At 33.9% G+C, this 17,775-nt stretch overlaps 1 protein-coding gene across 1 annotated transcript; it reads left to right on the top strand.

Annotated features, from left to right (window-relative positions):
* Positions 1-11,448: 11,448 nt before the first annotated feature.
* On the top strand, positions 11,449-13,934 carry LOC122515898 (flocculation protein FLO11-like). Its single transcript, XM_043633392.1, has 5 exons — positions 11,449-11,500; positions 11,631-12,565; positions 12,783-13,029; positions 13,114-13,287; positions 13,740-13,934. The coding sequence occupies exons 1-5, from the start codon at positions 11,449-11,451 to the stop codon at positions 13,874-13,876; spliced, it is 1,545 nt and encodes a 514-aa protein (XP_043489327.1). The 3' UTR covers positions 13,877-13,934.
* Positions 13,935-17,775: the final 3,841 nt, after the last annotated feature.

Here is a 17,775-nt window from a genome sequence, read left to right as displayed (position 1 = left end):
TATTGTTTTTTTCTTTTATATTACGTTATTCTTCTCGTTGTTTAATTTTGTTCTCTCTCTCTCTCTCTCTCTCTCTCCAACTCCGTTACTCCCCATCCATCTTTCTCCGGGTCCAACCCCTCTCTTCTTGCGCGTGTTTTTTTTTCTTTTCTATATTTTTTTTTCCTTCCGGCGATACGAAACGAGTTTTCAGCGATTCAATGCTTCGCTCTCTTGCAAATGTGAAAGTACATTACTCGTGTGCGGACTCTGAAAGTCGTTCCGCTCGAAGGTTGGTTTTACCTCCTTTCTCGCGGCCCTGGGACCTCTCCTCCCCTCTTGCTACTCATCGAGAACAAAAATTTTCGAATTTACGATAAAGAAGTCTCCCGGAGAGACGCGGACAAATTCTGGCCCGTTATGAACAAAAAAAAATCAATTCTCTATCGAAATACATATTTTCATTTTATTATTTTTTTTTTTAGCGAAACTCGGATATTTGTCTTTTATTATGGTTGCTTTGATTTACTCGGTTGGAGTTCGCTTACGTATAAGACGAGAGAAGAGAACAATTTTCTTCATTAACGAGTTGCACCTGCCCTTCTTATTTTTTCTTTCTCTTTTTTTCCTTTTTCGCCAAGGAAGTCGCAAAATTTAATCCGATCGGCTCACTTTGAGACGCATAAAACCCTCTTTTTTTTTTCTCTCTCTCTTATAGGAACACCCTCCCCTAATCCCCCATGGCTTTTTCGCCCTCCGTGATTATCATCGCAACGGTTTCTTTCTTTCTTCCACCACTACTTTTTCCTAACTTTTCCTACATCCCTCTCTCTTCCCAACATTTTCCATCTCTTTTTTTTCATTTCTTCTTATTTTTTTTTTTATATATTATTTTATATATTATTTTATTATTTTTTATATATTATAATATTTTGATAGAATAGGAAACAACTATTTTATTTTACGTTGAATATTTTTTATCTGCATTCTCAACAGTTTCCGTTTTAATGCTACAACCGGAAAAAAAGAACGACACGATTTTGGAAGAATTCTTTGCTATTCGTTAATGTACTCTCTATCACAATGAATTATTTATTTATATATTAATACGAATAACACACACACACACACACACACACACACAGATGATTAATACATTTTATTATATATTTCATTTATTTGCAGTATAAAATAGGAATCGTGTATACGTAAGCAAGCTAATCCTTTCTATTCTATTGTTGTTAAAATCAATAATACGCGAGATCTATATACATATCTCTCTCTCTCTCTCTCTCTCTCTCTTTAGTCTACGAATCGATTAAATTAACGAAAGATTCACTAGTTCGTGACTCATCGAGCTATATAATATCGCGAAATTACGAGCCATGCAAGCCAATGCCAAAAAACGAACGAAAGAGAAAGAGAGAGAGAGAGAATGGGGGGTTGGAGTGGAAATGAGGGTGGAAAGGAGGGTGGAAAGGAGGGTGGTTGGAAAGAGAAGAGGGATGGAGTGTTTGGATGGTGCATGGTCCAGGAACGATAAGAGTCTTCGTTTGGCAACGATGCGTTAAAATAACGTTCCGCTGCGTTTAACACGAATATATATAGGTACACGTCCATTCATACGTGTGTTACCTTTTCAAACTATCCACCATCGATCTATTTCATCGATTCAAACTTTAAATAAAAAAAATTACGATCGAAAAGCGACAATAAAAGGTAACAACGTCGAGCGTGTATAAACGTTTTTTTCTTTTTTTTTTTTCTTTAAAATTTCATTTCCGATTAGTTATAAAATAAATATTATATCACGCAACGCGAGGTAAAAATCATTTGTATAAAATAATTATTATATAATAATTATATAATATATTGAATGTGTTCGCGCGCGATATATCTCATGAAAGGTGATTTAAGATTTAAAGTAGAGTTTAGATCTAATAAAATAATACGCGTGATAAATTTAAGATGTTAGTTAAGTAAAACATTTGTTCGATTATTTTTATCGAAGACATTTTATTGAACTTTAAATGGTTTCTACCTGGTGCCCGTCAGTGTTTCGTATCTATCTCTCGCAAAGTCTTGCCCGATCGATATTTTCTCCGTATTTTTGGTACCCTCCTAAAAGGTATTTCACTTTAAAAATATTCAAAAAGAAAAAGAAATGGACAAACCACCGTACACGCAAAAATTCGTGTACGCGTTAATTTTTTGATTTGCACAGTCGCGTGAAATAATAAAAATTTGATGTCGCGCGTTAAAACTTTTGATCAAACTAAATGTATTTCTCTTGTGTAACGTATTACTTATATGTTATTCGGGTATTTTTGATAGACATATATAAAAATATACGTGTATTTGATGCAGTAAAAGACGATGGAAAAATCGAAGCAACAGCTCGATCGCGGAAACGGTGACCCCGCCGCTCGGTTGACGGCTCGACCGCAATCTCAAAGTCACGTTGCCTTTGTATGCGTGCGTGCGTGCGTGCATTTGTTTATTTATTTTACAATCAGGAGTGATAAAAAAGGAAACGGAAAAAGAAAAGACCGGCCACGACGACCGAGACTTCCGTTTTAATTAGATCGTTCTATTTTCCTTTTTTTAATTATTTTCCTTATTATCCGCTTTTTTCTTTTTTCTTTTCTTATTTTCAACGAATAATAATTTGTACGAAAATATGATGCAGCTTCGACATTTTTTAAACGAATATTCAAACACAATAAAAAAATATTCTTTTTTAACGAATAACACACGCTCTTGTAAATCGTTTACGGTATTGTATATAGATGCACCTGTAAGGCCTATGTAACCTACGTGTGTGTGTGTGTCGAGTCATCGATTATCGATTCGGATGTAAATAGCCAGATGATGATAAATTTATTGAGTCGTTAAAGAACTGTCTTTATTCTTCCATATTTCATCCTTATAGGCTTTTCTCGATTTCTTTTTCTTATTCGTCTTCCGCCTTTTTCTCCTCCTGACTTTTTTATTTCGATAATTTTCTAATGATTTTCTTTTTTCTTTTCTTTTTCTTTCAAACAGACGTCAGACTCACGAACAGACGTGCACATATACAAGAACATACACAAACACACACGCACACACACACACACACGGATGAGAATTTTTGCATAGGGGCATTCGTTCGTGTACGCTTAAAGCCTCGTTTCGACACTAAAAATAAATTTATCTCGAGAGTCGAATTATCACTTCTATCTGAACTGCGGAGAATTCGCACTCGCGTAGGTTCATCCGTTCGTTCGTCTGTTTGTCTCTGTCCGTTTCCCAATCTCTGAGCCGATAACGCGAACGAAAAGAGTTACGATACCTGACGCGTTTTAATTTCGAGAAATCTGAACAAAGAATAAATCAATTTTCTCTCTCTATATATATAGAAAGAGAGAGGGAGAGAGAGAAAGAGAAGACTTTTCCCTTACTGGGAATCGAAGGGTAAAGGGTAGCAATTATTTCAGTATTAAAATTACAATTATTCAACAAAGAATACAATTAAAAGAAAATAATGCATTTAATATAGTGGATTTAAACGTTCACTCGAAATTTTCCTTCTTCTTTTTTTCTTTGGTATTATTACAGAAAATAATTTTCATTTTGTCGGGCATTAGAGTATGTTTCAATTTGCTTACGGAAATACATAAACAAACAAATATAAGAGTAGAACTATAAAAAATTAAACAAAAAATATATAGAGAATTGTTCCTTGCTAATTTTGAGTTTGCCTTTTTTATCAATTATATGTACGCGAGCTAACAACCAAACAAACTCGAGAGGAACGAATATCAAGGTTTTTCGTTCTTAATTCAATGATTAAGTTTCGGCTTTCTCTCCTGAGAGACACTTTCAACTTGAAATAACCATGTCGAAGTCAATGGAGTCTGTACCGATAGAGAAAACGAAGCTTATTGTTTTCCCATATTTTTTTGCTAATTTTTTTAAATGCAATCTAATTTTATTTCTTTTTTTTAAAACTACCACGCTCAGTAGACGGTATAAAATATATTTGAATGTATCCTTTTCTCTTATCAGTTTAGAAATCTGCATCAAACAAATTTGCATCGTACAATAGTATAATATAAGTAAGCACACTTTTTAAATCATCAGCCATATATAAAGAAAGTTCGTATGTTTTACTTAAAGATTCGTTAATGATTAAATTATAATTTTTCTTAAAAATATATTTTACATACTCAAACTTTAATATTTCATTTAAATATGAATGACTATGAAGACGATTATTTAATTCAAACGGTGAACAAGTAAGCTATTCGAGTGAGCCACTATAGTGGCCATCGACCTGGAAAAAATAATCGCAAAAGCCACTTTAGTGGCAGGCCCGCTAAGGGCGATATCGGTAATTGTAGTGCTCTACCTTTATCTTCCGACCGTCGGTAACTGCCACTGTCGGTAACTACCACTGTCGGTAATTTTTAAAACATCGACCGTTTTTAATGAGAGTTTGTACTTTTATAATATTGACCGTCAGGAATCTAAATACAAAATATTACCAGCGTAGAGTAAAAAAATTTTTAAGTCGGCAATTACCGACAGTGGTAGTTACCGACACTGTCGGTAAATCTTAAAACATCGACCGTTTTAATGAGAGTTTGTAGTTTTATAATACTGACCGTCAGGAACCTAAATACAAAATATTACCGGCGTAGAGTAAAAAATTTTTAAGTCGGCAATTACCGACAGTGGTAGTTACCGACACTGTCGGTAAATCTTAAAACATCGACCGTTTTTAATGAGAGTTTGTAGTTTTATAATACTGACCGTCAGGAACCTAAATACAAAATATTACCGGCGTAGAGTAAAAAAATTTTTAAGTCAACTATTACCGACAGTAGTAGTTACCGACACTGTCGGTAAATTTTAAAACATCGACCGTTTTTAATGAGAGTTTGTACGTTAATAATATTAACCGTCAGGAACCTAAATACAAAATATTATCGATGTAGAGTAAAAAAAATTTTAAGTCTATTATTACCGACGGTGGAGTTACCGACGGTAGAGTTACCGACGGTGGAGTTACCGACGTTCAAAATGATAAAGGTAGAGCACTGCAATTACCGATATCGCCCTTAGCGGGCCTGCCACTAAAGTGGCTTTTGCGATTATTTTTTCCAGGTCGATGGGCCACTATAGTGGCTCACTCGAATAGCTTACTTGTTCACCGTATGAATTAAATAATCGTCTTCATAATCATTCATATTTAAGTGAAATGTTAAAGTTTGAGTATATATGTTAAATATATTTTGAAGAAAAATTATAATTTAATCATTAACGAATGTTACTAGAATTTCAACAAATTTTAAATCATTAATTATTTGTTTCAATATTTATTTTGTTTCTTTTTGCCAATTACGACAGCTATATTAATCATGGCTGTTAATCGAGAGACGATATTATATGATATTATTTACGGATTAACTTGATCTTATTATTCTTATCTAGAAGATTACACATTGTATCGAGAATATTCTCTTCTCTCGTCGTGTCGTTGTTATCGCTCTGGTATGTACGAGTTATTGCCTCTTCAAAAATCGTTTCTGCAAATAGAGAATTTCGAGAAATAGATGCGATATTTCTCGAAATAAACATTTCTAATATGATAAGAGTAAATAATATAACAGTGCAATCAAGTAATCTCAAATAATATCAAATGATCTCTAACAATAATAATAATAATAATAATAATAGTAATAATATAAAGCAAAGCTTTTTTTCCCCTTTTTTTCCAGGGTTTTCCCTTTTTTTCCGGGATTTCCCTTTTAGTCGCCTTTTACGACAAGCAGGGATTACTGCGGCTCATTCTTATTCCCCCGAGACCGCAGGGGGAGCTCGAGTAATGTTAATAACAATAATGATACAATTAAAAATTATTTTTCTTCTCGTTCTTTTTTTTTTCTTTAAATATTAGAACTACGAAGGTCTCCCTTCCTTTTTTTTTTTTTAGCAAGACAACCATTGAGAAAGAGAAGAAATCCTTCAAAAGGTATACTTCCTCTTACGTAGACATCCGGTTAATTAAAAATTTAGTTCGTTCGATAAATGGGCACGTGTTGCTCCCCGCAAAGGCTTCCTCCCTTTTTTTCTTTTCCTTATTTTTTGTCCTTTGGAAAAAAAAAATAAAAAATCGAATGACCGAAGCCTCGAACAATTTCGTTAGCGAAGAAAAAATATTTACCGATAGTATCGCAGTGAATCAACTCTCGATTATTGTTCGATATCGATCGACGATGATTCTGCTTGTAGAATCCTGTTCAATTTAATTAGATTAGATTTTGATAACGGAAAGAGGGAGGGAGAGAAAGAGAGAGAGAGAAAGAAATAAATTATTATAGTCTTTTATGACATATATCGTTTTCTCGGAAGAATGCGGATGCGTCGATAAGAGGAATAAAACTCGGTCGATATGAAAAAAAGAAAAGGAACGAGATGACAAGGGTGAATTGACGTAGAAGAAGAAGAAGAAGAGGAGGAGGAGGAGGGGTGAGAAGGGGGAAGGAAGGTTTTCTTTATGTAACCATGGCCCATTACTTCCATGCTGGGGGCACGCGAACCATATGGTCCACGTGGCCTTTACCATACACCAGGTTCTTCTTATTCTTTTTCTTCTTCTTTTTCTTCTTCTTCTTGTTGTTTTTTTTTGGTCTTCTTCGACACCCGATCGAGACCTATCGAATTAACGAAATTTAAACTTTGCACGCGCGACCGATTCCTCGCTTCACCTCGCGTCACACGGCACTTTAATGGCTTTCACGGGAAACCAACTCATTTTAAACTTCCTTGAATTCGATATTAACCCTAAACGTATTTTTCCTCTCAAGTGTGGTTGAGCGTACTATTGGCTGGCTTGGCAACTAAGTCATTGCGGATTTTGTCTTTTTTAAAAAATTCACTTTTTTAATAGGAAAGATCGACAATTTGACGAACGTGGAATCGCGACCCTGCCCGAACGATTGCAAAAGTTCATCGACGAAAACGGATATGGCATCTGATCGAATATAGTTTTATTTTTCAGGAAACATTTGGAATTTTCCTTCACATTTAAAATTCGCGATCACTTAGTTGCCAATCCAATATTTAAGAAAAAAAAAAAAAAAACAGAAATAAGTTATATTTCTTCCATCCCGGGGGGGGGGATGGTAGAAAATTAATGCAAATTGTTGCGATGCTCGATGAGCGAAGAAAAAGAGGAAGTGTCGAAGCACGTGCGCGAGTCAGGTCGACGAAGAAGAGAGAGAGAGAGAGAGAGAGAAGTTACTCGTGCCGAACGTAATTGAAAATGGAAATTTTCATTCAGGGTTAAATATAATGAACGAAATGAAATCATTTGCAGTTTACACGATTTTACGTATATTTTTGTTTAATGTATCAAACGTATGAAAATAATAAATCATTTCATTACAATCTCCCCCTTCCCCTTGGCATGCCAGACTCGACATTTTTCAGCCCTCCTATACGTATTAAAGAAAACAAAATGACTCTTCTTTTATTATAATATTATTTGACATTTTTCTTAGAATTTATCCAATACGAATGTATGTAAATGATCCGATTTGTTTTTTTCTTTTCCGTTTGTTTATATTCTACACGACTGTAAAGATAAGAAAAGCGAGCCAAAAGAAGGTAAGCAAAAGATGCAAGTGTAACACCTGGAGTAGGAACCGGTTTCAGTAATTCCGGATGTTCGACGGTACGTATGCGTTCTCCGCTATTACGCTTCTTTTTTTTTTTTTGTTATTTTTGCAAAAGATTACCAATCATATATATGTAAATAATAAAAGGAAATCTTTAATAAAATTTTTGTCCCCATAATTTTCATTCTACTTAATTGTTTATGAAATCAAAAATTTATGTACGATTACAAATTGTGTACGAACATCCTACGAATAAACGATTAATTATATAATTAGATAATAATAATGATCGTAATGAGATCTAACGCGAATTTTCACGCGTTATTATATTATTTTATTTTATTCGCCATTTATCGATTTTTTTCGTTCAAAATGATATTGGCAATGGCGTAAGCGAGAAGTTTTCTTCACCGACGTATAAAATCTTCAATTTATGTTAATTCTTTCCATTCTTTCCCTTACATTTTTGTTTGTTTTCGTGGCTTTATTTATTCTTCAACGACTGGGTCGCAGTTTTGCACGATGATATCCTGATCGATCGGTACGTTCATGCATACTTACATACATGTATGCATTATTTATATTACACCGAGAGATAGAAAATAGACAAAAATTCTTGTCCAAGTATTTTGGGGTAAAAAAAACAATTCCGAGAATTCGTTAATAAAATATTATTATCAAACCCCCCCCGTTACTATACCCATAGAAATACTTTTATTTCGGTGGGAATTATAGTTAATATTGTTACTCACATATATTATAGACTATATCAGTGTTAGGTTTTAGACATTAATTAGTTCTCATTTCCTGTTCTAGTTGTTTCATACGAGTCAGGAAATCGTTCGACACACTATTAGTTTCTATTTCTAACGTTAAATGTTACGAACAGGAAATATATACTTTAACGAACTTATCTAATAATTATATATTTCCCCCATTTCACGTATTTAACAATATTATATCATGTTTAATGGCATGATCAATAAGATTGATTATTATATTGATAGGATTTTTAAATGAAATGTACGATTTAGATGTATACGTAAGATTATTATAATTAATCGATTAATTGTTTATATAAAATATCGAGTAATTAGAAAATATATGTTGAAACGTGAGAATAATATTTCCCATGAAAAGATTTGTTATATTATTGGGATACGATTCGTACGAATTGATTGCAACGACTAGGAAAACGATGATATTATCGGTTTGGCGCATATCAAATTTATCTTTCAATCTGTCGAGGATGTGCGAACGATTGACAGATGACACGAAACAACGAAACCTGAGACTTTACAAACCGTTCGATTCATTTATTAACGATAATATTCGATACTTCGATTATTCGAAAATAAAAAAGGACAAAAGGAAACCCCGAAATGAGTAATCAATCCTAATCAACGTGTCCTTCGATAAAATGTTTATTAAATGTCTAACGAAAAGTATATTGGCGCGGTTTCCTTTTTTTGTTTTGTTTTTTTATTAAACAAATAATAGAAAATAAATTAGTGCAAAGTGGCATGCGCGTAATATTTCGTATTTGTTTCTATTGTACGATTATCTTTCGATTCTCGTATTGCCTGAGATCACGCACGGTTTTAGAAATTAATGTTGAAAAAAAAAAAAGGGGTAAAGGAAAAAAGAATGGAAAAAGAAAAGATAAAAGAAACAATAAATACAGGAAATATAACTTGCGATAAATAGGTGACGATGATCGACGATCGATAAATATTTTCTTATCGATTCAACGTAATTTTATTAACTGTTTAAACAAAAAAAAAAAAGAAAAAAAACATAAAAATGTTCAATTTAGTTAAACCACCAATCGAAAGTTAGAAATGTTGACTCGTTATCGATAAATAGTTTTTTTTTCTTTTTCTTTCTAACGACTCTTGAACGGTTAACAACAAAATGGCTACGCGTTTAATTGTGTTTGATTTGAATCACGCAATTAGTCGTGAAACGCAACGATGACAACAATTTTTTGTCTTTCCTTTTCTTTGCTTTGCACTGGTACGTATTAACTTTGTCATTTGTTTCAAAGCCAAGATTACAACGAGAGAGAGAGAAAAAGAGAGAGAGAGAGAGAGAGAAAAAGAAAGATATCGCAGAAACGAGAAACGAGAAACTCGTTCGTTCGATTCTATTATCGTATTACTATCATATCCATTACGTTGTCTATTTGCAAAGTTACTTTCTGATATTTGATCAAAGATAATTATCGATTTTCATCCTTCGGCTTTTAATGCACCAAGCACGCTTCTGTGAGACCAAGTTAAAGTGAGAGACCACCACCACCACCATTACAATCAAAATTCAATGATTTCTTTTCTTTATTTTCTATTAATTTTTCGTCTTTTCCCTATTCCCTTTAATTGCAAATTTTATTCGTTCGTTTTGAATTTCGCGTTTTAGACTTTTACCACCAAAAAAAACAAAAAACAGCAAATGCTCAAATTCTATTCGTCGAAATACCCTTGTATTCCATCCCTTTCCCTTTCTGTACTATTAAAAAAAAATATATAAAGGAGAAGAGATTTTGCGTTCTTGCTATTACAATTATTTATTCTTTTTATATGTATTTTCTTTTTTTCAAGGATTGAAATGTCGTCGAGAACGCGAATTAGGCAGCTGCATTGGACAATGATTTAAATTAAAGGGTCGTACATTAGGAGCGCATTAACGTTGACAACCTAATGTCACATACGCGTGCAACCGTACGTCCCGTGCTCGTTATCCATTTTTTTGACCCCTTTCTTTTCGTATTTTTTCTTTTTTTCATTGATTAACATTACTCGCACCGTAACCGCCGCCGCCGCCACCGCTCCCCACCCCTTTCACCCCCCGCAAAGGATACGTGCTCGTGTTTCTTTTTATAAAACCTTCTCCCCCCCCCACCCCTGATTATTCATAGAAATTCCATAGAAAGCGAAATACAATCATGAGAAAAATAGATAGAGAGTATGGAGAATTATTTCGTAATTATTCGATAGGATCAAATAATTCTCGTCAATCGATACTCGTCATCGCGATTATCGATGCATCCATATCGGTGACAATAAACAGACCACGATAATCACGTCGATAGCATAGCGAACGTGAGTCAGTTCATTTTTTTACGAAATCTAACGTGCATACGTGCACGCAAAAGTGTACGTACCAGGTGTACCCAAACAATTTCAAGAATATTTTTAATAGTTATTATCATTCGTTTAGATTGTCCGATTGACTTGCAGTCAAATTAAAAATTCAACACAGACAGATATTAAAAGTAATTATTTATATTTAGTTTGTTTTTTCATATTAAATGCGTCGTCGAACGATAAATCGATCAGGAGTGAAAAAAAATTACGTGTAAAATTAATTGAAAATATTATAGGTAATTAGGGTGTAATAAATGTAGAACCATTCTAAAATCATTCGATTCGTCCGCGAAGAAAAGGCAAGTATTAAATCGCTACGTATAACGGAGATATCCTATCTCTTTGTACGGATAAAAATATAATGATAAAGTACGAGAACACGGTTGGTTGGCGGGGGTTAGTAGTAGACATTTATTAGCTCGCCATCGTTTATATTAACCACGGAGAAAGGCTTTACAAAATTAATCGCTTCTTCGTGCTCCTACCTAAAAGAACAACTCTTTATTTTTTCAATTTATCGATTTTTTATCTGAGACATTATTCGACATATAGTGAATATCGATTTGTGTAGAGATTTATTAAACGAAAAGAAAAGGGACAAATATATAAAGAAATTTAGTGACTCGACGATAAGAATATAGAAGAAAATTATTACAAACATGAAGCTGCGATTTTTATACGTGATCCTACTTGCGATCGCAATAGCAAGAGGTGAGAATTTTCTTAATTAGTGAACGAAACGCTAACACATTTAAAATGGTTTAGTAATATTGTGATCGTAGCGAACGAATATACGAATATATTTACTAAAAACCCGAATTTATTGAATTGTTCTTAATAGGGGATGAAGAAAATACATCCACAAATGATCCATCAGTAACGGAATCAACCACACTGGAATCAACCACAACGGAATCAACCACAACGGAATCAACCACAACGGAATCAACCACAACGGAATCAACCACAACGGAATCAACGACAACGGAATCAACCACACCGGAATCAACCACAACGGAATCAACCACAACGGAATCAACGACAACGGAATCAACCACACCGGAATCAACCACACCGGAATCAACCACAACGGAATCAACCACAACGGAATCAACCACAACGGAATCAACCACACCGGAATCAACCACAACGGAATCAACCACAACGGAATCAACCACAACGGAATCAACCACAACGGAATCAACCACAACGGAATCAACCACAACGGAATCAACCACAACGGAATCAACCACAACGGAATCAACCACAACGGAATCAACGACAACGGAATCAACGACAACGGAATCACCCACAACGAACTCAACCACAACGGAATCACCCACAACGGAATCAACCACAACGGAATCAACCACACCGGAATCAACCACAACGGAATCAACCACAACGGAATCAACGACAACGGAATCAACGACAACGGAATCAACGACAACGGAATCAACGACAACGGAATCAACGACAACGGAATCACCCACAACGAACTCAACCACAACGGAATCACCCACAACGAACTCAACCACAACGGAATCACCCACAACGAACTCAACCACAACGGATTCACCCACAACGAATTCAACCACAACGGATTCATCAGCAACGAATTCAACCACAACGGATTCATCAGCAACGGATCCACCTACAAGTACAATTGCAAGTATTGAGGAATATCCACACCAAGTAATTGTGGAAAATAAAACATGTATATTATCGAGAATGAAGATATCGATAACCGTATCGTACAACACAAAGGACGACAAGGTATTAGTTATTAAAAATAATATATAACATTAAAGGGGGAAACATTTCGAGAAACTAGTTAATGTTTAATTCATATTAAACGAATATTGGAATTTCGTAATAAAAATTTGTTAGAAAATATTTGACTATCTAATATATCGAAAGTTTCGATTTGCAATAGATTTCTCGTTACGTATCTCTTTCTCCCTTTCTTTCATTTACATGTAATATTTAACAGGTCGAAAAGAAAACTATAGATGTACCATCTAAAGCAACAATCAGCGGTACATGCGGTGACACGAATTCTGTTATGATTTTCACTTGGTCTACTTCCGAGAACCTTTTAAATGGGAGAATTTTCAACAATTTTGATACCGGAAAAAATGAAGTTTCTCTCCTGTTCAAGAAGACCGATTCTACGTACGCGGTTGATGAAATCACTGTAAAAATCGTTTTAGACGAAATAAATTTTCCAAATGCAAAAGGTCAGTTACGTTAACGATTATAATTATTAATTAAACATCCGACGAATATTAATAAAGTATTTTGATTGATCTTTTATTTTATAGATTCCGAGATATCACAGACAACCGGGAAAAGTCTGTCATTGTTCAGTACTTCTACAAATGGTAAATACGTGTGCGATGTTCAAACCTTCGTTACTACCGAAAATATGGAATTATCGATCACAGATGTCAATTTGATGGCTTTCCTAGATGATGACGATTACTCCTCGAGATCTGGTAAGGATTATAACTTTCATTATTTCTTTATTTTTGTTTTTTAATTAATTTAAAAAACAAAAAGTTGACAAAAGTTACGTGAAACGTACTAACACATTTATTTATTCGGTCAATCAATTTTTTTCCCTTTCACTTAAAATTGAAACTAAAGAGGTAGGATAATTGCGTTATTCACGAGCACGAATATTTCTTCACATTTGATGATTGTATGAAATAATAATGAATTAATTACAAAGATATTATACCGTTGAAAAATTCTCACTAACGTTTTACTAACTTTCAAAGGTCTGGCATAAATGTAAAAATGTACTGTCTATAATACCTAATAGAATAATAATATCATAGAGAGTTATTATTATATTATATCAAATTATAATTATTATCTTTTTTATACTTTCGATTGTAAAATAATCTTAACGAGATTATTTCTCATTGTCTTTTTATTTTTTTAGAGGAAAATTGTGTTGCAACTTCGAACGTTGGTGCAATAGTTGGTGGTGTTATCGGTGCTTTGGCAGTGATCGGTATCATTGGATTTATCATTTGGCGACGAAGAAAGAACGCGACTACTCATTCGGAAGTTGCATAAAAGAGAAGGAAGGAAAATTTGAAAAATAGAAAAAAAAAAAAGAAAAGAAAAGAAAAGAACAAAACGGATTATTATTTATGCGCGGACATGTGATAAAAATTCGATAATTAATTATAGAAATGAATAGAATCGTTGATATGCGTGTATATAAATAGTACGTTCATTTTTAAACATTGAAAAACGCGACCGTGGTGTGACAGGTGTCAAGATTCGTTGTTATTTCTTTGAATAAAATTGTTAACGAGATCAAGATTGTGCGATATAATATTGCGAGCAAATTGGAGATTGCGTTCAACGCGAATTTAGATAACAAATTGTCGATCATTCTTTACTTTATTTTTTCTCAAATAACATTCAAAACGATACTCTCGAGTTTCATTCGAATAGAACAATTAATTTCACGTTTTTTTTTTGTTGTTGCATAATATTAGTACTTACGATGTTTACAATCGCGCGCGCGCGAGAGAAAGAGAGAGAGAGAGAGAGAGAATTTGAATGTTTTTTCGATAGATTTTTACAGGAGTAACCACCCCTCCCACCCCCACAAGAGTATTCGCATTCCCATTGTCAACTGTAAAGAATTCATATTTGCTCTTGTTCATATTTTGCAATGTTTCAAAATTCTTTCTACCCGAAAATATATTTTAGGATTATTAAACATTCTAATTGATGTAAATTCGATTGCAAAAAAGAATATATCAACGTTAGGGAAATATAAATTGACATAAACGATAAGAAAATTGATTGTCGCGAGAATACGTCGACCAATCATTATAAACTTAATAACATTATATTTAATGCAAATTAGTGCCACAATCAACATACTTATTTATAAAAATATATTTATTTTATATTTATGCGTATGTGTGTGTGTGTGTGTGTGTGTGAATATTTTGTAATATTTACTTTATTGATATGTGGAAAGTTTAATAATTCTAAAATATGTTTTAGCGTAGAACAATTTTGAAATTTTGCATAACAAGTAAATATGAATTCTTTAAAATTGACAATTGATGGGGAGGAAGAGTTTGTAACCCTCTCACTCATTGAATATAGGAATAAAAAACAATTTAATATATTATTATTACGAATAAATGTAACTATACAGTATTATCATTTGTTTATTCTTACAATTAATATTAAAATATTTTCAATAATATAATATATCGTATTAATATATTCGTATAAAAATTGTAATTAAAAAGATAAAAATTAATCACCCTATCGTACGTTTGTAAAATGGAGCAGACATTTGATCGAATTTACGACACCGGAACGAAATTCTTGCGTGCATCATGACGAGGACGACGATGATGATTTTCAAACGGTGGTAACATATCAAATAACAGACACTCCCCCCGTTTAACACCTGTTTAGGAAATATCGCGTATGTACAATCTGCCGAATGAATTATGAGAGAAATTCACGATTATCTTTCTCTAATTGGTCACGTTTGGAATTTTATCTTCCATTTTAATTAACGTGCATCATTCGTGGGAACCCGATTAAACTGATCGGCTATTGTCTTGTTTCGTTTTCTCGAAATAAATAAAAATAATAAACATTATTAATTAATTAAAATATCGATTGGCTGTTAAAATTTTTCAAACGTATCTTTAAATACAAATTAAAAGAGCATTAGAAGTTGGTCGATAGTAATCGAAGCAATCATATTCCTTCAAAATTGTTCCAAGATCTTTCCCCCGATCGAAGGAATAGCAAAAGTCCGGAAAATAATCCCCCATAAGGCTCCTTACGATGAATTATGGGGTAGAGAAAAGGTATTGGATCTATAAGGTGGATAATAGCGCCCTTCGTACTACCACCACTGCGACAAGTGGCCCCCTTTTTTCTCCCTATTGTCCTTTTTCTTCTTCCTACTTCCCTTGCAGGTACACAGGTATGTTACATACATTCGAAGGAACGTGTTATGGATTACTATGGTGTGGGAATACCACTTGGAAACACCTTGCTTATTGCGAACCATTTCGTTGTCAATTTTATTTCGAAATTACTTTTCATTAACATCGATTTATATTCAAATGATTTTAATTGTAGAAATTATTTGCTATATTACAATGGTACATCATTATGCGAGACAACAACAACAACAAAAATATTGCGAGACTTAGGATTATGAAATTTGTGAAGAATAATAAAACACGGAGTGTCACACGCGTGTCCCGGAAGATTCGGTCGCGCGTTCCCGTATCTTCTTTCCAAAAAAAGAAAAAAAGAAAAGAAAAGAAAAGAAAAGAAAAGAAAACGATTTGTTTTTGATCTCAAAAAGAATTCGATTTCTTCTTTTTCTTTTTCTTTTTCCTACCTTGATTCAAAATAAAACAACACTCGTTATTTTACAAGTGTTCTTTGGGGAGGAACTTTATCCGTATAAGTTATAAATATTTATAATTACCGTGGACGAAATGTTTTAAATTGCAAAGATTTGAAAGAATACAAGGAAAAGAAAAAGGAATCGAATGGGAAAATAAGTTGGGAATAAGATAAAATTTGTTTCAATGGGCCAAAAAAGTAAAATGTTTTAAAGCTACGTCGTAAGTTTGAAAAAGTAAAGTAAAGAAAAGAAAAGAAAAGAAAGAAAGAAAAGGAAAGAGAATCCTGGGAAGCAAGTTCCCGCCAATTTGTTGGCGGCTGCTCGAGGCAACCTAACGGCCGTTGGTCCGAGATACTACCTCGAAAGTGGCAGGTGCAAGCCGGGCCAAACTTCATTAAACGCAATCCCATCTGCGCCCTCATACATCCGAGAGAGAGAGAGAGAGAGAGAGCGAACGTCTTACGGAGGAACGAGCAAAAAAGAAAAAAAAAAGAACGAAAAAGGAACAAGACGTTGACTATTTTTTTTCTTCTTCTTCTTTTACAACCCCCCACCCTACTCCACCCCACCCCACCCCCCTAATCCCAAATCTTAACTTCTTCTAGTCATCCTCTCAATTCGAAATTGTACGAACAATATTCTCGTTGTATCTGTGTGTCCTACGTTCCATTATATTTATTTTCTCATTCTTATTCTTATTTTCTTTCTATTCTTCTTTTTTCTTTTTTTCTTTTATTCACCGAAGACACCACCGACTAACGGATGTCGTTGCGGAAAAAATAAAGGGAAGGAAGCCCGAACCGATTCAACGCGAATCAAATTTCTTTCCATCGATCGATCGATCGAAAACGCTTCCTCTTTCCGATTTCGTTCTTTTTTTTTCTCTTTTACATCGGATCGAAGAAATACGAGAACCTATCTCTATCTCTATTTTTATTCGATTACTTTGAAATTGTGAAATTACTAAACTACCAAGTCCGTCAAAGGTTCTAAGCTTCTGTTCGTTACGATTTAATTAACTTTCCTTGGCATCTGACTATCCTGCCTATTTTTTCTACTTTTTCTTATTCACCCACCGATTTTTAATAGACGTGACCATCGATTCAAACCAGCCAACCAACCAACTTTGATCACTTCGCGATTTTTCAACATACATTTTTAAATAGATTTGAAATATTTGTCAATATAAATAAAATCAAATATCATATATATATTTCTTAAAAAAATAAAATGAAATGAAGAATAAGTTGGTGGTGGGCGTGACCGTGATCTTTTCGTATTTTCTATCATTCTCTTATCCTTTATGCGAGCTTAACAGCTGCCCTTTTAACCAAAAACCTTCATCGAAAAACTCCTCCGCAACGATAGTTCGTTCAGATAGGCGAATACCACCCGAAGGATCTTCCGAATAAGCATCCCTGTGAGGGTGGTGCTGGTGGTGGTGGAGAACAGCTGGTCTGGTCTCTTCTCTTATTTTCATCTTTAGTAAAAAAGAGAACACGAATGAGAGAACGTATTTATAGCTATGTTCTTCCTTCTTCTCTTTACCTAACACTTCCTCTTC

Source organism: Polistes fuscatus, unplaced genomic scaffold (genome assembly GCF_010416935.1).
Source record: "Polistes fuscatus isolate 324 unplaced genomic scaffold, CU_Pfus_HIC Scaffold19, whole genome shotgun sequence".
Classification (NCBI taxonomy): domain Eukaryota; kingdom Metazoa; phylum Arthropoda; class Insecta; order Hymenoptera; family Vespidae; genus Polistes; species Polistes fuscatus.
Note: the sequence above shows the minus strand (reverse complement) of the source record. Positions and strands in the feature narration are given on the sequence as shown.

Excerpts from the sequence above, each read along its gene's own strand:
- LOC122515898 (XM_043633392.1), top strand. The coding sequence starts at position 11,449 with ATGAAGCTGCGATTTTTATACGTGATCCTACTTGCGATCGCAATAGCA. Across the intron at positions 13,030-13,113 it reads AAATTTTCCAAATGCAAAAG|ATTCCGAGATATCACAGACA; the intron begins GTCAGTTACGTT and ends TTTATTTTATAG. Across the intron at positions 13,288-13,739 it reads CGATTACTCCTCGAGATCTG|AGGAAAATTGTGTTGCAACT; the intron begins GTAAGGATTATA and ends TTATTTTTTTAG.